General features: G+C 36.3%; 1 protein-coding gene and 1 long non-coding RNA gene across 3 annotated transcripts in view; both read left to right on the forward strand.

The window, feature by feature from the left end:
* The first annotated feature begins 1,693 nt into the window (after positions 1-1,693).
* The window catches only part of DARS1 (aspartyl-tRNA synthetase 1), a 67,989-nt gene continuing 43,931 nt past the window's right edge, over positions 1,694-25,751 (forward strand). The window contains exons 1-4 of one of the 2 annotated variants that reach the window (XM_047722498.1): positions 1,694-1,910; positions 4,251-4,308; positions 7,910-8,002; positions 18,961-19,063. In XM_047722498.1, coding sequence (XP_047578454.1) covers positions 1,845-1,910; positions 4,251-4,308; positions 7,910-8,002; positions 18,961-19,063 — 320 coding nt within the window. In that variant the 5' untranslated portion in view covers positions 1,694-1,844. Of the gene's footprint in view, positions 1,983-4,250; positions 4,309-7,909; positions 8,003-18,960; positions 19,064-25,751 lie in introns of both variants that reach the window. The other variant, XM_047722499.1, reaches the window with a different exon arrangement.
* Positions 8,709-12,511, forward strand: LOC125095929 (uncharacterized). Its single transcript, XR_007126009.1, has 2 exons — positions 8,709-9,613; positions 11,079-12,511. It is a non-coding gene; the product is annotated as an uncharacterized LOC125095929 (long non-coding RNA).

Below are 25,751 nucleotides of genomic sequence, written 5' to 3' on the forward strand. Positions count from 1 at the left end.
CTCAAATAAATAAAATCTTTAAAAAATAAAAAAAAATTTTTAAATAATCATGGGTATATTAAGTACAGCATAGGGAATACATATGGTAACAGATGGTAACTGCTCTTAATGTGGTAAGCATTTCATAACATAAATAAAAGTTGAATCACTATATCGTACACTTAATATTGTTTCATCTGTATTTCAAATTTTTAAAAATTTAAGAATTAAGTGAGTTAGTATACCTAAAATACTGACAATGCTTGGCACATAGTAGGCACCATATAAAGATTTTTAGAATCATTTTCACAGTACTTTGATTTCTTCACTGTCACTCACTTCTCAGCCAATTCTTACCCCATCATTTTACCATAAACAGTTTTTATTAAGAATACCAATAGCCTCTATGTTGCTAAATCCAACAAATATTTTTCAGTCATCATCTTACTTGAGGTCTATACAGCAATTGACGATCAATGTTAATACTCTCTTCTTGTAATATTCTCTTTTTAGTCCAGGACTTCAATAACCACATAGCTCTCCTGTCTTACCCATCTTTATCCATAGTCCAGACCTTTATTCTATGCTCCAGACCTTACAAGGCCAGTGATTACCTGGACATCTCCCTTGGGATGTCTCAAAAGCATCTTATGCATACTACCTCAACCTGACCATGATCTTTCTCTCTGTACCCTCTCATCTTGAATATTCTATTTTTTCAGCCCCTTTTCACCTGGTTGCCCCTACACCTACTTTAGATTTTAGCTGAAGAATCACTTCTTCGGGAAACCCTGAGGTGAATGCCCTCAAAGAAACTTTCATAGCATCTCTCTTCTCAGCTACAATCAGAAAGACGGCAAGCTACACAAGGGCAGGGATGTTGTCTTCTCGCGACTGTATCCCAGGACCTCTACGAGGAAGCCTCCAGAGCCCTTTTATTTGCACTGGGGTCTCTCTGCACTCTTTAACGAGTATGAACTGTGCCACTTTGTGCCAGGCTAAGACATGACTAAGATAGTTAGAACTTGACAGAGTGCAAGGAAGTCTAGCAGGAGAGAGTAATCTAGTCACCAAATTACTTTGAATTGCGATAAAAGGCTCATGGATCACAATCTTTTTAAAAGTCTAACAAGGAGATGTGTCCCTTGAACAATCAACACTATGCACATCCTGAAACGATGCAACGGGTCCAGGTAATCAGTGTAATTGTGAGGGGTTTCCACCATTGTGTTTACACCTCACCTATTCCCTTGGGTAGTGGTACCCAGTCCTACCTTAGCAAGCCAACTGCTTTTGACCCAGCACTCCTGTGACCTCAATACACAGGGAGCGGTTTGAGGAAGAGGTCTCCTGCACCTGCAGGCAGCTGCAATGCCACTGGGGAGTGCGAAGGCAGGGAAAGTCTGAGGGAGAAAGCCGAAGCCTTAGCTTGGGTGAATGTTTTAGTGAACAGTCTTCATTTAAAGCCAGTAGAGGTATATAAGGCTGAAGAGAACCGAGCAAAAGTCGCAACGAGGATAAGAGTGGAAAACGCCAGAGGTCCGGGTCACGCCTAATGGAATTCAGGTACCTAGCTCCTTAGAACCAGTCCCGCGACACTCCAACGAATTCCCAGGGATTCCCTGAAACACTAAACTCTCGTAGGGGCGGGGCAAGAAGGCACGGCGGCGCCGGGCAGCTCGCCTTACGGCGCTCAGGAATCTCAGTTCTCGCGATCTTTCCGGAGCCGACCCTCCACGGGGAATCCGAGAGCGCGTGCTGGCTGAAGGGCCGGGAAGGCGGAGACTGTGTGGCATACAGAAGCCCGTTTGCCTACGGAAGCCTGCGAGGAGAGGTGGTGACCGCTGCCCCGTCCCATTGTCCCGATGCCCAGCGCCAGCGCAAGCCGCAAGAGTCAGGAGAGGCCGCGGGAGATCATGGACGCGGCGGAAGTGGGTGTCCTCCTTCCCCGGGCCTAGGAGAACAGACCCCCTGGGCCGCACCGCCCTGAGGGAGGGAGTAGGGTGAGCAGGGCCTTGCCTCCGACTCCCTATTGGCACTTGGCTCGCAGGTCCCGGGCGTGGGGCCGGGGATGTCCAGAGCCCTCACTGGGCCTTTGCGCGAGCACCGTGGCCAGACCCACACCGGATCTGATTTCTCACAGGGGCGCTTGAGAGGCCTAGCGGAACAGAAGCGTGTCCGGGGTGGGGTGGACTTGGAGCTCCCACTGTCCCGGAAGTAGGAGCGGCCGGATCACAGTGGGTTAGGCATGTCCTTCATGTAATCCGCCCCTACTCCTCGCCCCGTAAAATTTTAGTGTCCACGAGTAATCGATTTTTTCCTCAGCTCTCGTGTTCCTAATGTTTTTGCAAGTATTGCCAGTAAAACGATCTGCCAGGATGTTTAATGACCATTTGCTATGTGGCAGCTTTCTAGAACGCTTGCCATTTTTATTTACTTTCTCCCTTCTAGTGACCTGGTGAGGTAGGTAGGGAAGTTTGCAAAGCAAGTATTTGAGATAAAGTGATTCAAAATCATGTGGGTAATTCATAATACCCAGTGGTCCTTCAGTGCTTTTCAGAAATGAAAGTTTAAAGTCGTCCTACAGCTTAGTATGCTGTAGGATAACCAGGTCCTAATCCCTACCCAGCTCCTAATTTTTCTCTTGAGGAGCTATGAATTTGTGATAAGCTACATAAGGAATGGGTCATCTTAATAATATTAGATGGAACAAAAGCTGAAATATGATACTGATAAGTATCTGTACTGATAAGTGATCTCTGTATTCAACACTGTGTAATCTACTTATGCTGTGACTTAGGGCTGGGTTATTTTGTTTTTAGGTGTATTTTTTTTTAAACGTTTTTTTGTAGTTTGTTTTTTTTTTAAGATTTTATTAATTTACTTGACAGAGAGAGATCACAAGTAGGCAGAGAGGCAGGCAGAAAGAGAGAGGGAAGCAGGCTCCCTGCTGAGCAGAGAGCCTGATGTGGGACTCGATCCCAGGACCCTAAGACCATGACCTGAGCCGAAGGCAGCAGCTTAACCCACTGAGCCACCCAGGTGCCCCAAGGTGTATTTTTTTTTAATTTGAAAAAAAAATTGTTCAGTACTCACCTTAACATGTGGTTTATTTTGATATAAACTCCAGTGTCTGCCAGATCTAAAGGAGAGTAATCCAGCAGATAGCTATAGAGTGACAGAAACTAATTGCTTCCTTAAAATACCTTATAAAAGCTAAGGAAATTATTTTTGCTTATTCTTTTTTTTTTTTTAACATTTTTATTTATTTATTTGACAGAGAGAGATCACAGTTGACAGAGAGGCAGGCAGAGAGAGAGAGGGAAGCAGGCTCCCTGCTGAGCAGAGAGCCCGACGCGGGACTCGATCCCAGGACCCCGAGATCATGACCTGAGCCGAAGGCAGCGGCTCAATCCACTGAGCCACCCAGGCGCCCCTATTTTTGCTTATTCTTGATCTAATTATATAAACTACGTTCCCTTGCAGATAGCATAGGTCTAGATAATAAGGTAGACATTGTGGTGGAATTATGTCATTTTCTAGCTAGAAGGATCTTAAGATAACATTTTAAAAGTGTAGTGAGATTAAAATAAAAGGCCACTTATCTCTTCTGTAAGTATGGTTTGTTGTTTATAGTCTGTACCATAGATACCCTGTTTCCTGCTCTTTAAAATGTAATAAGAAATTAGATAGTGTCCATTTTTAACCCCTTCCAACCCTGTATGCTGAAGGTAGTTTTAGAAACAGGAAGCTGGTGAATATTTTTTGCCATTTTACAAAGTTGTAGTGGTTTATATTCAACATCTCAATTTCTAAAAACTGAGGACATCTGGTGCTCAGAAAACTTACCCAAAAATGTTGGTTCTCTTTGAACATCTCTTCCTGTAATAGGAAGTTAATAAAACTATGTTACTTCATCCTACTCCCTTCACAGAGGAAATTTATATCCCTGCTTTGAAGTCATTTAATGTTCTTTTTGAAGAAGATAGTTAAGATGTGTTGTTTATGTGTGAAAATTTTATCTTTGAGTGCTGTTGTGTATGATATATCCATCCAGGACTCATGATCTTCAAAACAAAAGAAACTTTTTCTGCATATAGGTAAATGATACAGCAGATTTCCACACTTTAAAACTACCAATTCCCTAAATTAATAAAATGGTCCTGAAGGTTAAGATGAATTCATTTTTATATTCTGTTATTTGTATGTATGTGTATATTGTGCTATTCGTGTCTAAATAAAAAGTCATAATCCAAAACCATTTTTTGTAGGATTATGCTAAAGAAAGATATGGAATATCTTCAATGATACAATCACAAGAAAAACCAGGTCAGTAGCTATTTGATAATTAAGCCTCTTTTTTTTTTTTCCCCTCCTAATTCCAGGAAAGCTCTTCATGAAGTTAAGTAAGCGTGGCATAACTCTGAAAAGGTTAAATGATAACCTGCATAATCATTTTCAGTCTAGGGTTACTACTCTAGAAAGGGAAGAAAAATATAGCAAAAGTTTACTTTAAGTGGTAGATTATATTAAAAGGGTAAGGTACAAAATTTAACTAAAATTTAGCTCTAGCCTAGGAGATAAAAAAGAATGGTTAATATTAACTCCTTCATTATACGCAACCTTTTTGCATATTTTACAGAGCGACCTCCTTTCCTTTTTCCCCTTCACTTTATTATATTTCTTTGAAATTGACTTGTCACATGCTGTTTCTCTCAGACCTGTAGGTTTTCTGTTTCTAGTTATTTCCTCCTTTTGTTTGTATTTTTATATATTTGTGTGGAATTTCAGCAGACTTATCTTACCCTCAACTATTTAACAATCACTTTTCTTTTGGTAGACACCCCAAATCATTCAAACTTTGGTACAATTGCAAACCTTTAAGTTCTGGCCCATTGGAAGTACTAAGTACTTCTTTCTCTCTTCTCTCTCTCTCTCTCTCTCTCTCTCTTTTTCTTTCTTTCTTTATGTACTTCTGATTTAGAAGCCTGCCTGTGAATTTTATGTTTCGGAAGTAAGCCTCCAGGTCAGTTTAATTGTACTTTGGGATTCAATTTATTGCACTGCCACAAAATAACTTTTACTTCTCAACTTTCTTGGGAAGTACAATATACAATATAAGACATGGTTTGCTAAGAATAAACAGTCTCCAAAAGCAAAGATGGTGGAGTAAAATAGTTTAGTATAAAATGGAATACAAACAGTATAGAAGATAACATTCCCCTGCCAGGACAAGCAGGAGGGGTATTAGAGACTTTTTTTCAGCTTCAACATCTTCCTGAATTGGACTTCCTTGAACTATAACAAAGAAGCTCACTGGAGCTTCAGTCTTTTACATGAGCCCCAATCACCTATTGTGGTACAGTTCCCATTTGGCTGGCAAAGCCACACTACTGTCTTCCACTTAAAATTTCTTCTCATGGGGTGGGCCAGAGCAGGGGAGGGGTGGTAATAAACAATGTATGTCTCCTGGTTACAGTACTATAATAAGAAAATTCTGCCTTTGGTTTATCTCTGCTAAAATCCTAATACTTGGTTCAACATGCAGTTTTCTTTGCATGTGCTTCCATTTCTCCAAATTCCTTTGTTCTAATGCTAGTAACTTAAAAGTGTGGAAGAGGCGGCAGATTTTCAAACTGAAATACTGCTGCCTCTGATCATTGTCTCAGCCAGTCATACTGGTGAGAGTGTAACATGTGTCTTAAGTATTTGTGGATATGCTGAATGTTGAGAACCCCTGTGCTAATTAGTTGGAATGCTAGAGAAAAGAAGGAATGGTACTCTTCGTTTCCAAAAGTAGTATTAAGGGGCATCTGGGTGGCCCAGTCGATTAAGCGTCTGTCTTGGGCTCAGGTCGTGATCTCTGGGTCCTGAGATCCGGAGGGATCTGAGGGAGCTCCGAGCCCCATACCCCATACCTCATCAGGCTCTCTGCTCAGTGGAGAGTCTGCTTCTCCCTCTTCCTCTCCCTCTCCCTCTGTGATCTCTCTCATTCTCTCTCAAATAAATAAATAAAATCTTTTTTTAAAAAGTACTTTAAAAATTACTCTAATTACGCCATTTATTTATAAACTCATTCTTTTAGATTTATGTTACTCTTGTTTCATTTGGTTTTGAGTTTTGACTGATTAGTAAGTCATTTGCTTTTTCAGTCTTGACATCTTCAGATTTGTGTTTTAAGATTTTATGCTGCTTTGTCTGTCTTTTCTCTTTCACACTTTCTTTTGACTGAGTTCACACAATAGATTTGGAAGTTGGCTTAATTTATAAAGTCTGTTGGCAGTGTTCTGCAGAAATTTTCCCGTGATACCTCATGGCTTAGAAATTCCTCGTTCTTTCACTTTGTTTCTGGCAATGAGAACCATGGTGTTCTATAAATCAAATACTCTCTAAGCTGCATCTTTGCTTCAAGAGAGAAGCTATAAATACATTTAGCAAAGTGTGTAAAACAGATTTATAATTTGATTCCATTATAATGTCTTCCCAGAGGTATTTTTAGTAATAATAATTAGGTTTTGCTGCATGATATATTGACAAATTTGGTTATAATTAGGCAATGTGGGCGCCTGGGTGGCTCAGTGGGTTAAGCCGCTGCCTTCGGCTCAGGTCATGATCTCAGGGTCCTGGGATCGAGTCCCGCATCGGGCTCTCTGCTCAGCGGGGAGCCTGCTTCCTCCTCTCTCTCTCTGCTTGCCTCTCTGTCTACTTGTGATCTCTCTCTGTCAAATAAATAAATAAAATCTTTAAAAAAAAAATTAGGCAATGTAACTCTTGAGAATAGATATCTTTTATTACTCTTGATGTTTTGATGTCATGTCTGTTACTGTTTTTAATTAATACTTAAATATTTATTTGATATTCATTATTGCCTTTTTTTTTTTTAAAGATTTTATTTATTTATTTGATAGATAGAGACCACAAGTAGACAGAGAGGCAGGCAGAGAGAGAGAGGGAAGCCTATTTAAAATAAAATGATTTCTGGATCACTTCTGGATCACGATTGCCTTATATCACTATCTGGACATAGTAGTTATTTTGTCACAGTTTTCCTGTTTCTGGGATTTCTGGATAAATACAGTATTTTGTTATTAGCATTGGGGGCTCACAGCCAAAAAGAGAATTTATTGGCTCACATAATTATAGGAAACAAAGTATGAGATAGCATTCAGCATAATTGAATCTAGAGGCTCAAGCAGCATCTACACTTCCTCTTTACTTTTTGGCTCTACCTCCTGTAGGTTGTTGGCTTATTCTCTTGTCCTTCCATCTACAGTACTGGGAAAGATAGTGGCTGCAGCCCCAGCCTATACCATCTCGGCTCAGAAACCCCAGGAAAGAGAGCTTCATTCCTATGTCTCTATACTAAGTCCCACAGAAGGACTTTGATTAGTTCATTTTGAGGAAAATGCCTTCCCTGGATCATTCTCCGTGTCCTGGTACCATGACTATCCAGTCCTAGCAGAAAATCCTCCCATGTATGATTGACTTACATACTATCGCAGGCAAGGGAAAATATCATGTGCATTTAGGCAAAGGCAGGTGAAGACAGTCTGTATTTGGCCCTATAAGTCATTGAAGTATTCAAGAGATTGCATTTTGAAACTATCTCTTTGACTCCAGTGTAGCCTGAGTTAGGGTATCAGGGGAATGCCAATTATAAGGTTGTTGCTGTGTTTTAGGTAAACCAAACGGTACTTTGGTTTGAGATGGTAGCAATGAAGATGAAAGAACTGGATAGATTTTAGAGACGTACATAGTACAATTCATAAAACTTGAAGCAGATTACATATAGAGAATGATAGAAAAGAAGGTGTTGTCGGAGATTGAAAATTACTTAAGATAATACCAAGTACTTATGCTAGCTGCTAAACCAAAATAGTTATAACTTTGTAAATTCTGAATGCAAAATTGTTTTATTTATTTGCTGCAGATCGAGTTTTGGTTCGGGTTAGTGACTTGACAGTACACAAAGCTGATGAAGTTATTTGGGTGCGTGCAAGGGTTCATACAAGTAGAGCTAAAGGTAAGATTGATTTCAGGTCCTTTTGGTAAGGACTCTGAATTTTTTGTTTTGCAAATTCCTCATAGACCAAAATAAATCTTTAAAAACAAAACAAAAACATCTGTTTTCTTTTCTTAAATCACTGTGAAGCATTAATCCATGTTTAGGTTCTTACAGGACATCCTTGGGATGTCTGGATGCCTCAGTTGGCTAAACACTGACTCTTGATCTCAGCCTTAGTCTTGATCTCCAGCTTGTGGGTTCAAGCCCCGTGTTGGGCTCACCTGTGGGCGTAGAGCCTACTTTAAAAAAAAAAAATTAATAAATGACATCCTTAAAAACAATTTGACCTTAAAGACTCAGATTAAATCTAAGACTTTAAGGTACTTTTCTAGCATCACTCAAAAGTTTAAAGTTTTGGGGCGCCTGGGTGGCTCAGTGGGTTAAGCCGCTGCCTTCGGCTCAGGTCATGATCTCAGGGTCCTGGGATCAAGTCCCACATCCGGCTCTCTGCTCAGCAGGGAGCCTGCTTCCCTCCCTCTCTCTGCCTGCCTCTCTGTCTACTTGTGATCTCTCTGTCAAATAAATAAATAAAATCTTTAAATTAAAAAAAAAAGTTTAAAGTTTTGTTTTTTTGTGTTTTTTTGGGTGGGAGTTGGGTGAGGGGGGAGAGAGAGAGAGAATCCCAAGCAGGCTGCACACTGAGTGCAGAGCCCAACACAGGCTTCTCTCTCACAACCCTGAGATGATGACTCAAGCTGGAATAAAATATGGGACACTTAACCGAGCGAACCACCCAGGCACCCCAAAAGTTTAAATTTTTTTAAGTGAAGAGTATGTTTGAGAAGCTTTTCATATGTTAACACTCTTATGTTTATAATATTTAGATAGCAAGATAGGTAACAAAGAAATAAGTCTAAGTTTAGGCTGTCCAATACAGTGACCACTGGCTACATATAACTATTTAAATTTAAATTTAATAGTTCAAGTCACTAGCTGTAATTTGAATCTTAATAGCCACAATGGCTAGTGGCTCCCAAATACAGCACAAATACAGAATATTTTTGTCACTAGAAAGTTCTGTCACTACTAAGAATTTAGCATTAACAAAGAAGAAAGATTAGGGTTGTTTAGACAGGCCTGTTCCTTACATAAAATTGCTCTAGCCTAGTGTTCAAAATTGTCTAAAAGTATTGACAGTTAAGATTAGTTTATAATGTTTATGCTTTTTCACACATTTTTTCACATTTGATCATTCCTACAAATTTGTGAAGTAGGTAGAACAGGCTTTGTTACTCCACTTTGTAAATGAATATACTGACGCTTCAAATAATAAAGCTACTCACCCAAGAACTCATAGTAATTGGTAGAATATGAACAGAATGTGGTAGTTTTCTAAGAGACTTAGTCTCCCAAGCAGAGCTTATTACTTCTGTGCTATCTAATTCATTCTATGTTACATTTCTTGTTTTAAAATCTTTATTATAGAATTAATATGCACCATTTTATACATATATCTCATGTACATATGCATATATCTTACTCTCAAGACTACTACAACTAAAAGTTTGCTCTTCCAATGTACTCCCCCCCCCCCAAATAGCTGAGTACTGTTGGACTTTGAGAAAACTGGTGGAGTTTTTTTTTTTCAAAAATGTTGATTTAGGGGCGCCTGGGTGGCTCAGTGGGTTAAGCCGCTGCCTTTGGCTCAGGTCATGATATCAGGGTCCTGGGATCAAGTCCCACATCAGGCTCTCTGCTCAGCAAGAAGCCTGCTTCCCTCTCTCTCTCTCTGCCTTCCTCTCCGTCTACTTGTGATCTCTCTCTGTCAAATAAATAAAATCTTTAAAAAAAAAAATGTTGATTTACCTTTCTGAAAGTTTGGGCCATTTATTCTACCAAAAGATAATCACATTGTATTTTAAGCCTTCATTTAGTTGTCTTTTTCCCATTAGACTGGAAGCCTTTGTATGTTTCCTAAATATAGTGATTTAGCAAATGAAAAGATACCATGCATGCTACATTTACGCCTGAACCAAGAATATTTCTGTTTGCTTGCATCCCCTAGATGGACCAATTTTGAGAATCAATAAGGATAACTGCATTGAATTGAAACACATCAGCTATTTTTAAATCCATAAATTTATAATGATGCTAAGACAGGCAGAAAACCTGGTTGGTCACCAGCGAAACAAGCTTATTATTTTGAAAACTGGTAAATAAAGAGAAAGTAAAAGAAATTCATACAATTTCTGTATGAATTGTATATCACTGGCTAACCAAATGGTAGTTAGGGGGAAGTTGCTGGAGTAGTATTCCAGCTAATAAAATGGAAAAAAAGCATGTTAGAACTTCATCGTTTTGCCCCTAGTAAATTACCCAGGCATTCATCACCACTGACTGCTAATAACACAATAGACAACCAGAAATATTTTATATCTGTTCATGAAAGAACTCAACACCACCAATGCACTAGTCTTGCCCAAAAAATTGTACCTGAATCTCATGCAGCATTTAGATCTAACAACCAACTTAAAGGAAAAACACAGGACAAAGGAATATGTTAAGTAGCAGTGAGGATGCAATCAGCAAAATCTAGACTATAGGAAACTACTGGGCAAAAATGACCTCATCTCTTAGACAAATAAATTGAAAAGGAAGGGATGGACTTAAGAACTTTATCTCTCAACGGTCACTTGCTTGGATCAGAAGTTAAATACATAGTTAAATGAAGGAAGGAAGGATACTTGAGACTCTCAGAAATTTGAACATTGGCTGGATGTTTGATGTTAAAAAATTTATCTTTTGAAGTTGAGATAATAGTACTGTGGTAATGTTATTTTTAAAAAGATCTTATCTCAGGTATCCATACAAATTATGTATTGGTGAAATAATGTGGTTGAAATTTGCTTCACAGTAGTACGGGAATCGAGGGATATGAGGATTGATAAAGCTGAAACAAGAGTGCCATGAGTTGATAATTACTGAAGTACATGGGGATTATAGGTAGATATTGTTATCACTTACAAATAATGATCCTTTTGTCCTTTTCTTTCAAATGTTTCTCTTATTTTTTGTTTCTCTTTGCAATGATTAGTAGATTCTCCAGTACTACGGGGATTCCCTCAATGAAGAATTTTTCAAACAGCAGAGATTTAAACTCCTGATGAGTTATTTCATGACTTTGGATGTTCTGCATAAAACGTCATTAGAAAACAATGCCAGAGTTTAAAGACTAGATTAAAAGAAGTTTTCTAGTCCAAATTTTCTGTTATCAGAAATAGATGTTAAATTTTACTAGACCTTTTTCATCAGTTTTTTTCCCTTGAAATTTAATTGTGTTGAGTGTATTTATATAGAGCTTCATATACTATTCTCTCTGCTTTTGTGTTTTTTGAAATTTTCCATATAATAAAAAATTAAAATGTAGTTGATCCTCTCTATTCATGTATTGTGTATTTGCAAATAGTCCTGCTTGCTACAATGTAGTTGTAACCCCAAAATCAATATCTGTAGCACTTTTCACTGTCATTCACAGAAATGCCAGACATGGTCATGTGCAGAGAGACCAAAAACTTGAGTTTGCCCAATGCATATGTTCCCAGCTGAGGTCAAACAGTGAAGCTCTACCTTCTTGTATCAGCTCTCATGAACAAATGTTCTTTTATGATCTATTTAATGCCAGATTCTTCATAGTTTTGTGCTTTTTGTTGGTGATATGGCTGTTTACAGTAGGCACCAAGGGTAATGTTAAAGTACTTTCTAGTGTTCCTAAGTGCAAGAAGGCTTATGCCTTGCAGAGAAAGTACATGTATTAGATAAGCTTCATTCCAGCATGAGTTACAGTACTGTTGGCCGTTGAGTTCAATGTTAATGAATCAACAATATATATTAAACAGTGTGACTTCAAAAAGAAATATCCACAAAACAAGGTTATATATTGATGGACTGGTGAAAATATTGTGACCAGAGGCTCACGGGAACCTAACCTTGTATTTCCCTTAGGAGCAATGGCTTGATGTTTGCAAATTATTCCTGCTGACTTTATAGAATGTAACCATCACAAATAACAAATCAACTCTTTGTAATTGTAATGATTTATAGTAGTTGGATTTCTTAATATTGAACCATTTTTGGATTCTTGGAATAAACAATTTGGCAAAGGTGTGGGTAGTATTCTTTTAGTATAGTACGAGGTTAGTTTTCAGTGTTTTTTCCCTTGGAATTTTACATTAATCTGCTTTTCATCATTTTTTATTGGAAAATCTTACTATTTTGTTTTTAAGTGTGTATATATATGTGTATCTGTGTTTAAGATGTAAGTTACCCAAGTCATACATTAATATCTTTACATAAATTTTTTGGAAAATACAGAAGTGATACTCCTTTTTTTTCTTCTCTATACCTTATCCTCTGCCTCAGCCTTTCTGTTAATTATTCGTAATTTGTTCAGTGTCTCTAAAAATCTTTCTTTGTAATGCTCATCTGCACATATTCATATATATAAAGGTTTTTGTTTTGTTCATGTGACTTTTAACTTGTCTTATTTTGTGTAACTGATCTATTTTATTTGTTATTTTGCAACTTTCTAAATTTTCAGTTAGCGCTGTTTCTTGGAGATCTTTCCATAATTCTAGTTACAGGTCTACATAAGGCAGTATTGCTCCAAGGTAGATCACTAGAAGTGAAACTGTTGGGTTGAAGGGCATATGTATGCATATTTAAAATGTCTTATGCCAGATTATCCTCCCAAAAAACTGCTCAGTTAATACTCCCGAAAGTATGTGACAGTACCACTTTCCCTATGTTGTTACCAATAACGATCATCAACATTTCTTATTTCTGCCAGAGTAGATTATCTAGGGGCGCCTGTGTGGCTGCCTTGGGCTCACGTCATGATCCCGGGGTCCTGGGATCGAGTTCCGCATCAGGCTCTCTGCTTTGCGGAAAGCCTGCTTCTCGCTCTGTCTGCCACTCCCCCTGCTTCTGCCCACTTGCTTGCTTTCTCTATCTTTCTCTCAAATAAATAAAATCTTTAAAAAAAAATAGATGATCTAAAGAAATAAATAAAATCTTATGGTTTAAATTCGCAAAACCCTACTCCCTTCTTCTTTACATAGGAAAAATTACCAGTAAATATGACTTACTTGGAAGCTTTTAGGTGCCTTAACTCCAAAAGTTGTAGCACGTTAAAACTGGGCTTGGGTGAAATAACCCATGCTAGCGATTTCAAGTAGAGCAAAGCTCCAGAAAACCACAAATAAGGAAATGGAAGTGTCAAAATCATAGTGTCAGAAGCATGACAACTAGAATCCTGTTATGTCCAAAAAAACCAAAATCTGTTTATAACATATTCTTAATGGTAGTATTTCATACATTTTTAAACATTAAATCAGATTTCTTACTAGGTTTATGGATCCTATCCCTAAAATCAGGTGGTTTATACAGGAGCAAGGAGAAATTTTTAACTCTTGGTGATACACTTAAAATTCATTTCTTTAGACTGTGAAAGCTTATGAGCTTAACCTTGCATATTGAAAGAGTAATTGAAATATCTGTGGCTCCTTTCAAATTTTGTGTATACTACATTGAAGTCATTGACACAAAATAGTTCTTCAGTACCATCCTTTCTGAAATCTTACTTGTTCTTCCAAAATAGCTAGTTTATTTTGGTTATCAGATAGTTTAGAACCTAAATTTATGTACATACAAGAATATTTCAGGGGAAATAACAAACGGAAAGTAACTTTAAAACATTTAGGTCTTTGCCGTTCTGTTCAGTAATGGATTAACATAAATGATGAGGAAAAATGTTAATGTTGGGTATTAGGAAGTTAAGATATATTATCTAAATGATGAATTCAGGAACTTGGCAAGCTAAAATACAGTAGGAAGAGATGAAAACATAAGATTGCCTCACATCTTGGATAATGTAGTTCTCCCACAAAAGTCTGCTTCATTACTGAGCTATCACCATAATGGAGATGGGGGTGAGCTTTTTTGTCCTGACTGTGATCATGTTCTTCAGCTTAGAAATAAAGAATGGACCAGGTGCTATAAAAGTTATCAAACTTTACATTTTTCTGAAACAGAATTCTTGTGTAAACTTAAGGAATAAACTACCTCTTCTAAAAACTTGAGAATCAAAATGCAAGACAAATTCTTAACTGTTAAGGAGCCAAATTTAAAATACCTAAAAATAGCAAATTCATTCAGCTATTTTGAACATTGACTTTATCTTCCTTTGTATAAACTGTCTCCTGGTTGGCAGGTTCCAAGAAGAAAGATGAGTAATATTTAGCAGTTGATTAGTCTGTCTTATAAAATTCCAATACTAACTTAGACAAAAAGGACTTTTTTGCTAAAGTGAGAAATTACATATTTACTTCTTAGAATAAAAGATAATGTGTGGATATAGTAAAAATTAAAATTCTAAAGGTTCAAAAAAGATATAAAAGGAAAGGGAACCTGGGTGACTCAGTCAGTTAAGCATCTGCCTTCAGCTCAGGTGGTAGTTCCAGGGTCCTGGGATTGAGTCCCACATCGGGCTCCCTGCTCAGCCTAGAATTTGCTTCTTCTCTGCCCCTCTCCCTGCTCATATTTGCTTTCTCACTCTTTCTCTTTCTCTCACATAGGTAAATTTAAAAATCTTAAAAAAAAAAAAAAATACAAAAGGAAAAACCAGAAGTCTCACAATTCCAACTTATCCATCTCATCTCACTCTCTTCCCCCCCCAAAATAACCACTGTTGTTTCTTGTGTATCCTTCCAGGGGAAAAAAATGGATTTACAAGCATGAGTATATTCTTTGTTTTTTAAATTTATATAAAAGCGATGGCAGTTTGCATGCTGCTCCCTGTTATCACTCACCAGATAGTGCCTTGCAAAAGTTGGAACAAAGCAGGTCATGCAGTGCTGTGTATCACCAACCAGAACCAAGGAAGGAACAACTTTGTTTACTAACAGCCAAGAACTTGGTATCAAAAGAACTTGATAGAAGTCTGAGTGGACAGGTCTACTTACCAGGAAACCAGTACTGGATTTTTGTGGGATTTTTAAGTCTTTTAAAAATCTTTTTGAGTAGACTATCAAGGCTCTAGTATTTGAAGTGCTTTGAACACCAGAAACCTGGGAACCATAGCATTGAAGTCACATGTAGATCACTCCACTAATAAAGACTGCTTAAATAAATAATAATAGAGCTTCAATGCTTTTATACAAATAATAGTGCTGTGAACATCTTTGTCACTGTGACTCTTTCCATACTCAATTTCCTTAACATACATTTTTTTAAAAAAAAAAAATTTATTTAAGACAGCATGAACAGGGGGAGTGGGAGGGGCAGAAGGAGCAGGAGAAGCAGACTCCCCGCTGAGCTGCAAGCCAGACCCCCCCAGGATCATGACCTGAGCTGAAGGCAATCGCTTTACCAGCTGAGCCACCCAGGTGCCCCCTTAACATACTTTCTAAGAAATACACTTCTTGAAACAAAGAGAACGATTTTAAGCTTTTAATGCTCATTGCCAAGTGATTCTCCAAAAGAAAATGCAAGTTTACCTTGCCATCAGCAACTTACGGAGAAACAGTTTTCACTTAATTCTCCCAAGCATTAAATAACATTATATATTTTTAAAATCTCTGCTAATTTGAGAGGTAAATTATGTGTCATCATTGTTTGCTTCAACTTGCATTATCTTCATTTTTTTCCCTTATATTTACCTACTCAGGCTTTTTCTTTCAAATGATTTGTTATAGTTTATTGCCTATTTACCTGTTGGAATCTCAATGTCCTTTACTTATAAATCTTTATGATCTCTATATGTTAAAGATGTTAACTCATATAGGTTGTAAGTCATTTAGCAAATGGTTTTTCCCAGTGTTTCAGTTTTTTGTGTGAGGCGAACGTGATAACCACTACACTACGGAAACTTTCAGTTTTTTGTGTATTGATATTCTGTAACTTTTATACTTGGAAAGGTCTCCCCTTCTCTTTTTGTACAGTTTAATATTCAACTTCATTTTTCACTCAGTTTTTTTACTTGTTGGTTTTTTTTTTAATTTCCTGAATTCTATCTAGAATTAGAATTTCTCTTCTCTAATAAAGTCTATTTTGAGTTTATTTTTCTGTTCCACTGATCTGGGTGTTTTTGTGCTGATACATTCTTACTTGTAGGTTTATATAATACCTCATGGTGCTGGTTTACTACTTACCTCCCTCCCTTCCATCTGTTTCTTTTTTCAAAAAATAAGAGGTTTAATATTTAGAATTATATACAATAAGCACATTAAACATTAAAAGGGAACAGTGAACAATCTTTACTCCACCCATTACCAATGATTTCTTGATTTGTTTTCCCTAGCAGTGAAGTCTAATCTTTGAGAGCATATTTTGTCCTATATTTAGTCTCCTACAACGCCCTCAGGTTCTACATACTATTTGTGTTAAATCTTGAAGATGGCCAAGATTTCCTTTCAGCCCTTACATTTCTTCTATATCTACCTCCCCGATTGTATTATTCTCTTAAAAAGTATTTTTTCTGATTAGAAAAATAGTACATGCTTATTGTAGAAAGTTCAGGGGAAAAAACCCCAAAATACAAAGAACAGCATAATTTCCTATAATTTCACATCTGTTAGTGGCCACATTGTGGTGGTTTTTACCTAGCCAATCAAATTCACATTTTGGTGTTTTTTTTTTCTCTACACAGTCAATTTTAATATACTTAGACAAAATTGGGATTATGCTTTATGTGGCTTTATCACTTTCTTTACAAAATAGTCTATCATGACTGTCTATCAAATATTTACTTTGTGTTCCCAGCACCTGGCATGATTGTTGCACACTGTAATCCAAATGTGAAATTGGAGTGGTAATCAATCAAATAAAGAGCCAGTGGCAGTGGTGCTATTAATAACAATTAACATTAATTAATAATATTAATTGGGTGTGTCACAACTCTAAATATATTACCTGTATAATCCTCAAGATTATAGGGGGAAAAAAAACATGAAAAGCATACTATTACTTTCTCCATTTTGCAGATGAAGAACTAAGGCATAAAGTAATTTAGTAATTTTCCCTCAGGCCCCTTCCTAGGAAGTGACAGGATAGGATCCTAGGTCTTTTGATTTCAAAGCTTTTTACTCTTTACCAACCCTTACACAAAGTGTTACCCCCTAGTGCTGACCAAGAGACATTTTCATGTGCTGTTTTTGTAAGTCCTGTAGAGCTCCATTCTCTCAAGGTCTTTCCTATAGCATTGGAGTTCATCACAGCATGGCTTTGTAGTGCAGCTAGGTCATTGCTGCCTATCTGCACTAGTAGAGCAGCTAATATACTTACTAAATCACATTCCCTTCCATTTCACAAAAACATTCTGTTAAAAGTTTCTCAAACATTCTCTGCTTTTAGTAGTTCCAAGGATAATGTTATTTTGATCCATCTGCAGATTTCTCCACGGTAACAATCTTTATCCATTCAGTATCTTTAAATCCCCTTGAATGTGTTTAGAATGTGTAACTTTCTTTTTTAAGATTTTACTTTATGACTGAATCATACTTCAAAGGAAAGGGAAAATAAGTGTGTATTTGGTGCTTAAAAATATGTCAGTCATATATTACTCTGAAGTCCATAGATTGTGTTTCTGTTGGCACTTTGTTTACAACCTTTTTTCTTTTCTTTTTTTAGACTCATGATTGTGGTCTGATTTGTGTTTCAAAATACTGTATGTTGAAAGTAATGATTATAAATCTGCTTGCATTTTGGGGCGGGGTTGCAAGGATTTTAAAATTTTTTGAAAGATTTTTTTGAAATCTTTTGATATTCTATAAAACAATCTGATAAGAAAAGTGGTCTTGTAAAGATTTAACTCATTTTATGAGGAAGTAATTTCCCAAAACTTGATCAGAGACTTAAAAAGAGTCTGCTTTAGAGGAAAAGGATGTCACAAGGATAGTCACTGAATATTATGAATAATATTTTTTGGTATTTTGATATTTTTAATATTTCCCTATTAAGAATAGGGAATGGCAGTTCCTTATGAAAAGAGGGGAGACCCACAATATGTAAAAATAAAACTGATTATAGAGGATAAATGGAATGATCTTTTATATGCAAAGTAAGTTATTTGGAGAAGCATCTGGGTGGCTCAGTTGGTTAAGCATCTGCCTTTGGCTCAGGCCATGATCCTAGGCTACTGAGATAGAGCCCTGCTTTGAGCCCTGTGTTGGGCTCCCTGCTCAGCATGGAGCCTGCTTCTCCCTCTCCTTCTGCAGCTTTCCCAGCCTGTGCTCTCTTGTGCTCTCGCTCTCTCTCACTATCAAATAAAATCCTAAAAAAAAAAAAAAAAAAAAAAATTTAAGTAAAGAGGAAAATGTGGAACTCTTAGGAAAAGGACAGGGAAGATGATAAGGGAAAACAGAGGAAAATAGAACATGGACGAAATTAACCTGTCTTTCTAGGTGCTCTTTAAAATATACTTTGGTGAGAAGTAAAATGGACCACCTGCACAGAATGCTTGTGTTCTCAGTACTAAGCACTTTATTAGCACTTCTGTGGTTTCATCATTGAAGATCCCATAGTGGTTAGCACAGTGCCTTTGCCTGTGTACACTTGATACTGAATGAATGTTTAAAGTGATCTGAAGTTACTTGAAATTGTTTAATCAATGCAATGACAAAATAATTTTCTGATTTATAATATTTTTTTGAAATTGGTGATTTGCCTGTGTTCTCATAACATGTTAAAAACATTTTCATTATCATAGAGGGAATTATGGTAAGTTCATTACCATAGAGGGAACTTGGGTTTCTTTAAAGCTTGTCAACAGTATGAGTATAATGGAAGCTGGATACACATATGTACGTGCCTGATGAGTATAGTAAATTGTGGCTCAGTTTTAAAGTACAGAAACATTTTTCTTTGTAAAAACTTGAAGTAGCATGTCCTTAATATACTTGTGTTCTTTCTGTCTTATTCAGGAAAGCAGTGTTTCTTGGTCCTACGTCAGCAGCAGTTTAATGTCCAGGCGCTCGTGGCTGTGGGAGACCATGCAAGCAAGCAGATGGTTAAATTTGCTGCCAAGTAAGTAAGCAATTATATCCTGTTGTCAGAATAAACAATGGTGGGAACCAAGACTCCCAGGGATTTGGACCATTTTCATACATTAACATCAATGCTTCGTTTGTTTAAAAATGTAGTTATTTAAATTGTCAGTTCAGTATTGCTGAATACATTAAACTTACAAAAGAGAAAATATGGAACCCAGGCTTGAAATTCATTTGGAACTGCTGAAGCAGCACTATCTACAGACAAGTCACATTTACTTTCAAGTAGAGTAACAAAAAGCCTGGCAGCCTCAACATAGCAAAGCAACTTTATTTTGTTGTGTTTGTTGAGCTTCAGTTCCTACCTCCCTCCCCCAGTTTGAGATTTGCATATTAAGCAACAAGTTTTCTAACTGAAAACTAAAAGCATATAAAATAAGAGTGTAGTTTTGCAAATGATTCCCTCCTAAAGGAAGTAAAACAAATGTCATAACATTTTATAGCTTTTTACTTTGACATCAAAAGGGTTAAAGAAAAGTAAAATCAACCCACTCGCTGTCCCCTCTCCCCACAAGTTTTGCTGTCTGGCTCAGAGTTCCTGTAGAAATGCATTGTTCTGTTACGTTTGCAAGAGGCAGGATATAGTGTAGTGCTTGTTTATGCTGTAGTTCTAAGGTAGTAATAGTTGGTAATATGGATAGTTTTGTTTGTGTTTTTCTCAGTTTATTCAGATTTTATTTCCATGATAATGATCAAAGAAGATTTGGAAAAATGGCTGATCTTTATATTTTAAATAATAGCATACTTCATAGGCATAAATATTTTTTCAAAGAAATTAAATCTGGGATAATTGTTAAATTTTCCTATTGATTTTTATCTCTGTTCTTTAGTTGTATGCTTTCAAAGATGAGTGTATATAGATAGAATCATCAGTTTTACAACTAGAAAGGAACTAAAAAATGATCTAATTTAACATCCTAACTGGTATGGGTTTAGAGATTTATTTATCAGATTTAGTTTTATTGTATCACAGCAGTATCTGTACTCTGGTTTAAAAACTCCAGTGCCACTAATGACATCAGTTCACTGATGAACTCAGTAGTGAACTGTATTTGTATTTGTATTTGTATTTGTATTTGTATTTGTATTTGTATTTGTATTACTGATACAGTAGTCCCATCTCACCCTGTCTCCCAGTCCTGCTACCCAGAGACTTCTATCTCTTTGTCTGTATCTTTTGGTGAGTAGGTTTACTGTTTTCGTCTCATGGTCTGTAAGGGTGTGTGCTTATGGGGTACATTGTCAGCTAGCCTTCTAAGGTCAGTCCTGTAAAGTGGGACATAAATAAGCTTGGTCCCTAGAAATAAACTTTACACACAGAGCCTTCTATAAATAGAGCCTCTGGTAACCATAGACATATATGCTGAATTATATTTAATATACTGAAAAATACTGGGAAAAAGTCAATTTCAAATCAACAATAATCATTATGGCTTTTGTCTTTTATGTGTTAAATTGGCTCTGAAAACCAATAGATAAAGCTGACAGTTTTAAATAGAATGTGTGTCTCCATTAAATTGCATTATAACCTTAAAGTGTTACATTCCTAAAGAAAATATTCTAGTCTTAAAATCTTTTGAAATTCCCACTTACCCTTAACATTTAATAAGAGATATCCTACTGACAAAAGGACAGTGAATTCATGTGATATCTTTAGAAGTAAAGTAGTCCACAAATAGTTATTTCTTATTATTTTGGATCTTCTCAAACTCCTGCAACTTGACCAACAGCAATTGGCCATTATCAGAGATCAGCCAACGCTTTCTAGCTGGCAAAGCTACTTGCAAATGTTCTCCCAAATAGAATTTAGTTCACTAATGTCCTCATAATACATAAATTAAAGAAGGGTTTTCATATAAATGATATAGTGTAAGTGTGAACTTTCTCTTAGGCAAGGCAAGAATTTAGATAAGTTAGCCTGGATTTCATAATCCTGAAGTAGAACTCAAGATCTAGATGTAATTCAGCTTAACAATTAAATTGTGACTCGGATTTTTTTTTTTTTTTAAGCAAAGAACATGTATCTATTATAGTCTCTGTCCCCCCCCCCGCCCCAAAATGGACTTTATATAACTAGTAATGTGTGGGAAAAGATGTTTTCGTAATAGAGCTGTTGAAAATTTTAAAGCCTTTGGTTATATACAAATGAATGAAGCCAATTTTATACAATAGACTTAACATGTGGTACTTACATTAATTATTTAACTTTTGGCACCACTAATATGTTAAAGTATCTAGCCTGAGTAATTAAGAGTAAGTGTGTTAATAACTTTGCTACCTAGTGAAAGAGGAAAATTCTCATGACTAAGACTGTGGCAAAAAATATATGTATTTTTTAAGTTGAAATATGTTTGACACACAATGTTGCATTAGTTCAGGTGTACAGTGTGGTGATTCAGGAACTCTGTGTATTATACTATGCTCACCACCAAGTATAGCTACCATCTGTCACCATACAATGTCACCATACATTATTACAATACCATTGACTCTGTGACTTCCTCTTTCCATCACTGGAAGCCTGTATCTCTTACTCCCCTTCACATTTTTTTGCTCATCCTCACATTCCCCGCCTCCCCCCGCCCCACAACTACCAGTTTGTTCTTTGTATTTATGAGTCTATTTCTGCTTCTTTTCTTTATTTGTTCATTTGTTTTGTTTTTTTAGATTCCACATGTAAGTGAAATCACATGGTGTTTGTCTTTGTCGGACTTATTTCACTTAGCATAATACCCTTCTAGGTCCATCCATGTAAAAATGATGAGTTTTTAATTTTTGTAGTTATTTGATAATTTTTTTAGGAACATGATTTCATGCCCCTGATAGGTCAGCTTGTCTTTTTTACGTGACTTTAGACTGTACTTCTCAAGTAGTATTGAAATCCTGATCTTTCTTGGTAACAGAAGTCTGAGGCACATGTTGTTTCTGACAGAAAGCCAGTAGAATGATCTTATGTTCAAAGTGCCAATTTTAAAGAAGAAAATCAAGAACAGAAAAATTTTACTTTAAAAATTACCTGTTCTTTTCATGAATAATAATAAATCAAGTGAGGTTATAATGTGAATTTTAAAGAACTTTCAGGACTGTTTTAGGGGGAAATTGTGTTTGCTTTTTTCTTCATCTTTCAAAATCCCTTTTCCTAAAAATTATCTTTACTGACTAGGCTTTACATAAACTGTTTTATTTAAAATGGGCATTCAGGGACGCCTGGGTGGCTTAGTTGGTTAAGCGTCTGTGTTCAGCTCAGGTCATGATCCCAGAGTCCTGGGATGGAGCCCCACATTGGGTTCCTTGCTCAGCAGGGAGCCTGCTTCTCCCTCTGCCTCCTACCCTCCCCTGCTTGTGCTCTCTCACAAAGAAAAGAAGTAAAATCTTTTAAAAATAAAATAAAATAGGTGTTCATTGACTCCATTGTGGAAACAAAGATTAAGGTAGCTGTCATATATTTATCTTTGAAGTTATTTGCTCTGTCAATGCTGGCATTTTTGTAAAACAAGAACCTAAGTTGTGAGGTTATTATTAAATCATAAATAACATTAGAAAGAAATTACTTTACTTGACATTAACAGATGAAAAGAATTTTTATAACTTACTGTAGTCCATTATACTCACATATCATTGTTATATCATACTGCAAAATCCTTACCTTAAGCTCACATAGACTTTCTATATTCTAAGCATGAAGAATAATTTTCAGATATGACACTAGAATGAAAGTAATCATATAGTTAGTTTCTAAAATTTTTTTGATAGTAAAATATTTTTCTCTCTCCAAATGAGTTTTCTAAAGCATTGGCTTCTTTTTTGAGTCTCTTTTTAGTGTTGTTCTTTTTAATTTCTGCCACATGTCAGTTGGGTTGGAACAAAATAGTCTGTTCAGATATAAACTTAATATTTGTTGAGAGATACAAGCTTTTTGCTCTTCTTTAAAGTCTGTACTTCCCAGAAGTTTATTTTTAAGTGGTATTTTTATCTGAAATTTCTAATTGCTTCCTATTTCCAACCATGTGCAATATTCTGCCTACGAATTCCCTCATCACAATGTTATTTCCTACTATTTTGCCATATGTCTTCATATTGGACAGATTCTCTGTGTCTGTGATGACCTCTCTTCCTTTTATTTTAGAGGTTTTGCTTTTATTCATTGAATCCTCATTCTTTGTAACTTAGCTTAAGCCCATGTCTTTGATGACCCTCGGTCATTGGTTTTCTTTTCATTTTTTGGGGATCCATAGATATGTTCTTAGGAGACTGGAAGTTTTTTATGTTTTTTAAAATACAGTGTATATTTCAACGATTACCTTAAGGTTATTATGTAAGACTATTTTTCCATGTCATTTTAGAGGCTAACTTGTAACAGAAACTTGTTGTGTGAATTCAATACTTTTCATATAGCATTTACTGTCATATTTGCAGTTTTGTTCATGCCAGCTGAAGCCAGACAATATCCATGTTCTGTACTAATGATATTTCACTGTGGTTTGCATAGCACCAGATGCTGAGAACAAGTTGGATTACTAGGTGATACTTAAGAGTTAAGAGGCACCCTGAACTTTTAAAAGCCTATGCTATTCCAGCAGATTTACTGAATCCTATTTTTGTCTATGTAGGGGCAGCGGATCACTAATAATATAATAGTTCCCATGCAAAGAAAAATGTTTCTATTTCTAGTTCTAATAGATATCAGATTAGATACCTGTTTGATTCAAATATCAATTAACAACGCTACATTATTAACTTTCATATGGACAAGGCAGTTTTATAAAATTAACAACTGATACTTATTTACATTGTCATTCTTGGATTGCTCTTTGCTGTATTTGGGTTAGTTATGGGACCTAACTGTACTAAATCAACCTCAGACTTAATGTTTTATATAATTCTGAGCAGATGTTCTTCACATTACTGGTAATGTGCAACTGGATATGAGACTATAACTTTAACAGTAAACCAAATGTCAGCAGTTTAGTTTTAGCAAACTTTAATATTCTTATTTGAATTTTGTTATCTTTAATACTGCTTTCATTTTCCTTTAAAATTCATTTTGATTTAAAGTTAAGAGCTAATATAGACAGAAAGTATATTAATGGTTGCTTAGGACGGGAAGAATGAGGGGGGTAAGAGAGTGATAGCTAAAGGGTACAGAATTTCTATTTGTGCCCATTTCTTGACTGGATTATTTGTTCTTTGGGTGTTGAGTTTAAAAAGTTCTTTACAGATTTTGGATACTAGTCCTTTATCTGATATGTCATTTACAAATATCTTCTTCCATTCTGTCCATTGTCTTTTGGTTTTGTTGACTGTTTCCTTTGCTGTGCAAAAGCTTTTGATCTTGATGAAGTCCCTGTAGTTCATTTTTGCCCTTGCTTCCCTTGCCTTTGGCAACATGTCTAGCAAGAAGTTGCTGCAGCTGAGGATGAGGAGGTTGCTGCCTGTGTTCTCAAGGAATTAATGGATTCCTGTCTCACATTGAGGTCTTTCATCCATTTTTGAGTAAATTTTTGTATGTGGTATAAGGAAATGGTCCAGTTTCATTCTTTTGCATGTAGCTGTCCAATTTTCCCAGCACCATTTGTTGAAGACATTGTCTTTTTTCCATTGGATATTCTTTCCTGCTTTGTCAAAGACTAGTTGACCATAGAGTTGAGAGTCCATTTCTGAGTTTTCTATTCTGTTTCATTGTTCTTTGTGTCTGTTTTTGTGCCAGTACCATGCTGTCTTGTTGATTACAGCTTTGTAATAGAGCTTGAAGTCCAGAATTGTGATGCCACCAGCTTTGGTTTTCTTTTTCAACATTCTTCTGGCTATTTGGAGTCTATTCCGATTCCATACAAATTTTAGGATTATTTGTTCCATTTCTTTGAAAAAAGTTGATAGTATTTTAATAGGGCTTGAGTTAAATATGTAGATTGCTCTAGGTAGCATAGATGTTTTTGCAATATTTGTTCTTCCAGTCCATGAGCATGGAACATTTTTCCATTTCTTTGTGTCTTCCTCAATTTCTTTCATGAGTATTCTATAGTTTTCTGAGTACAGATTCTTTTCTTCCTTGGTTAGATTGGGTATCTTACAGTTTTGTTTTGTTTTTTTTAACAGTTGTAAATGGGATAGACTCCTTAATTTCTTTTTCTTCGGTCACATTGTTGGTGCATAGAAATACTACTGATTCTGTGCATTGATTTTATATCCTTCCACTTTACTGAATTCCTTTTTGAGTTCTAGCAATTTGGGATAGAGTCTTTCAGGTTTTCCACATAAAGTATTATATCATCTGCAAAGAGTGATAGTTTGACTTCTTTGCCGATTCACATGCCTTTTATTTCTTTTTGTTGTCTGATTGCTAAGGCTAGGACTTCTAATACTGTGTTGAACAGCAGTGGTGATAGTGCACATCCCTGCCATGTTCCTGACCTTAGGGGAAAAGCTCTCAGTTTTTCCCCATTGGGAATGATATTCGCTTTGGGTTTTTCATAGATGGCTTTGATGATATTGAGGTATGTACCCTCAATCCCTACACTGTGAAGAGTTTTAATCAAGAAAGGATTCTGTACTTTGTCAAATGCTTTTTCTGCTTCTGTTAAGAGTATCATATGATTCTTGTCCTTTTCTTTTATTAATGTAGCTATCACATTGATTGATTTGCAGATGTTGAACCAACCTTGCAA

The sequence above is a fragment of the Lutra lutra genome, chromosome 3, assembly GCF_902655055.1.
Source record: "Lutra lutra chromosome 3, mLutLut1.2, whole genome shotgun sequence".
Taxonomy (NCBI): Eukaryota; Metazoa; Chordata; class Mammalia; order Carnivora; family Mustelidae; genus Lutra; species Lutra lutra.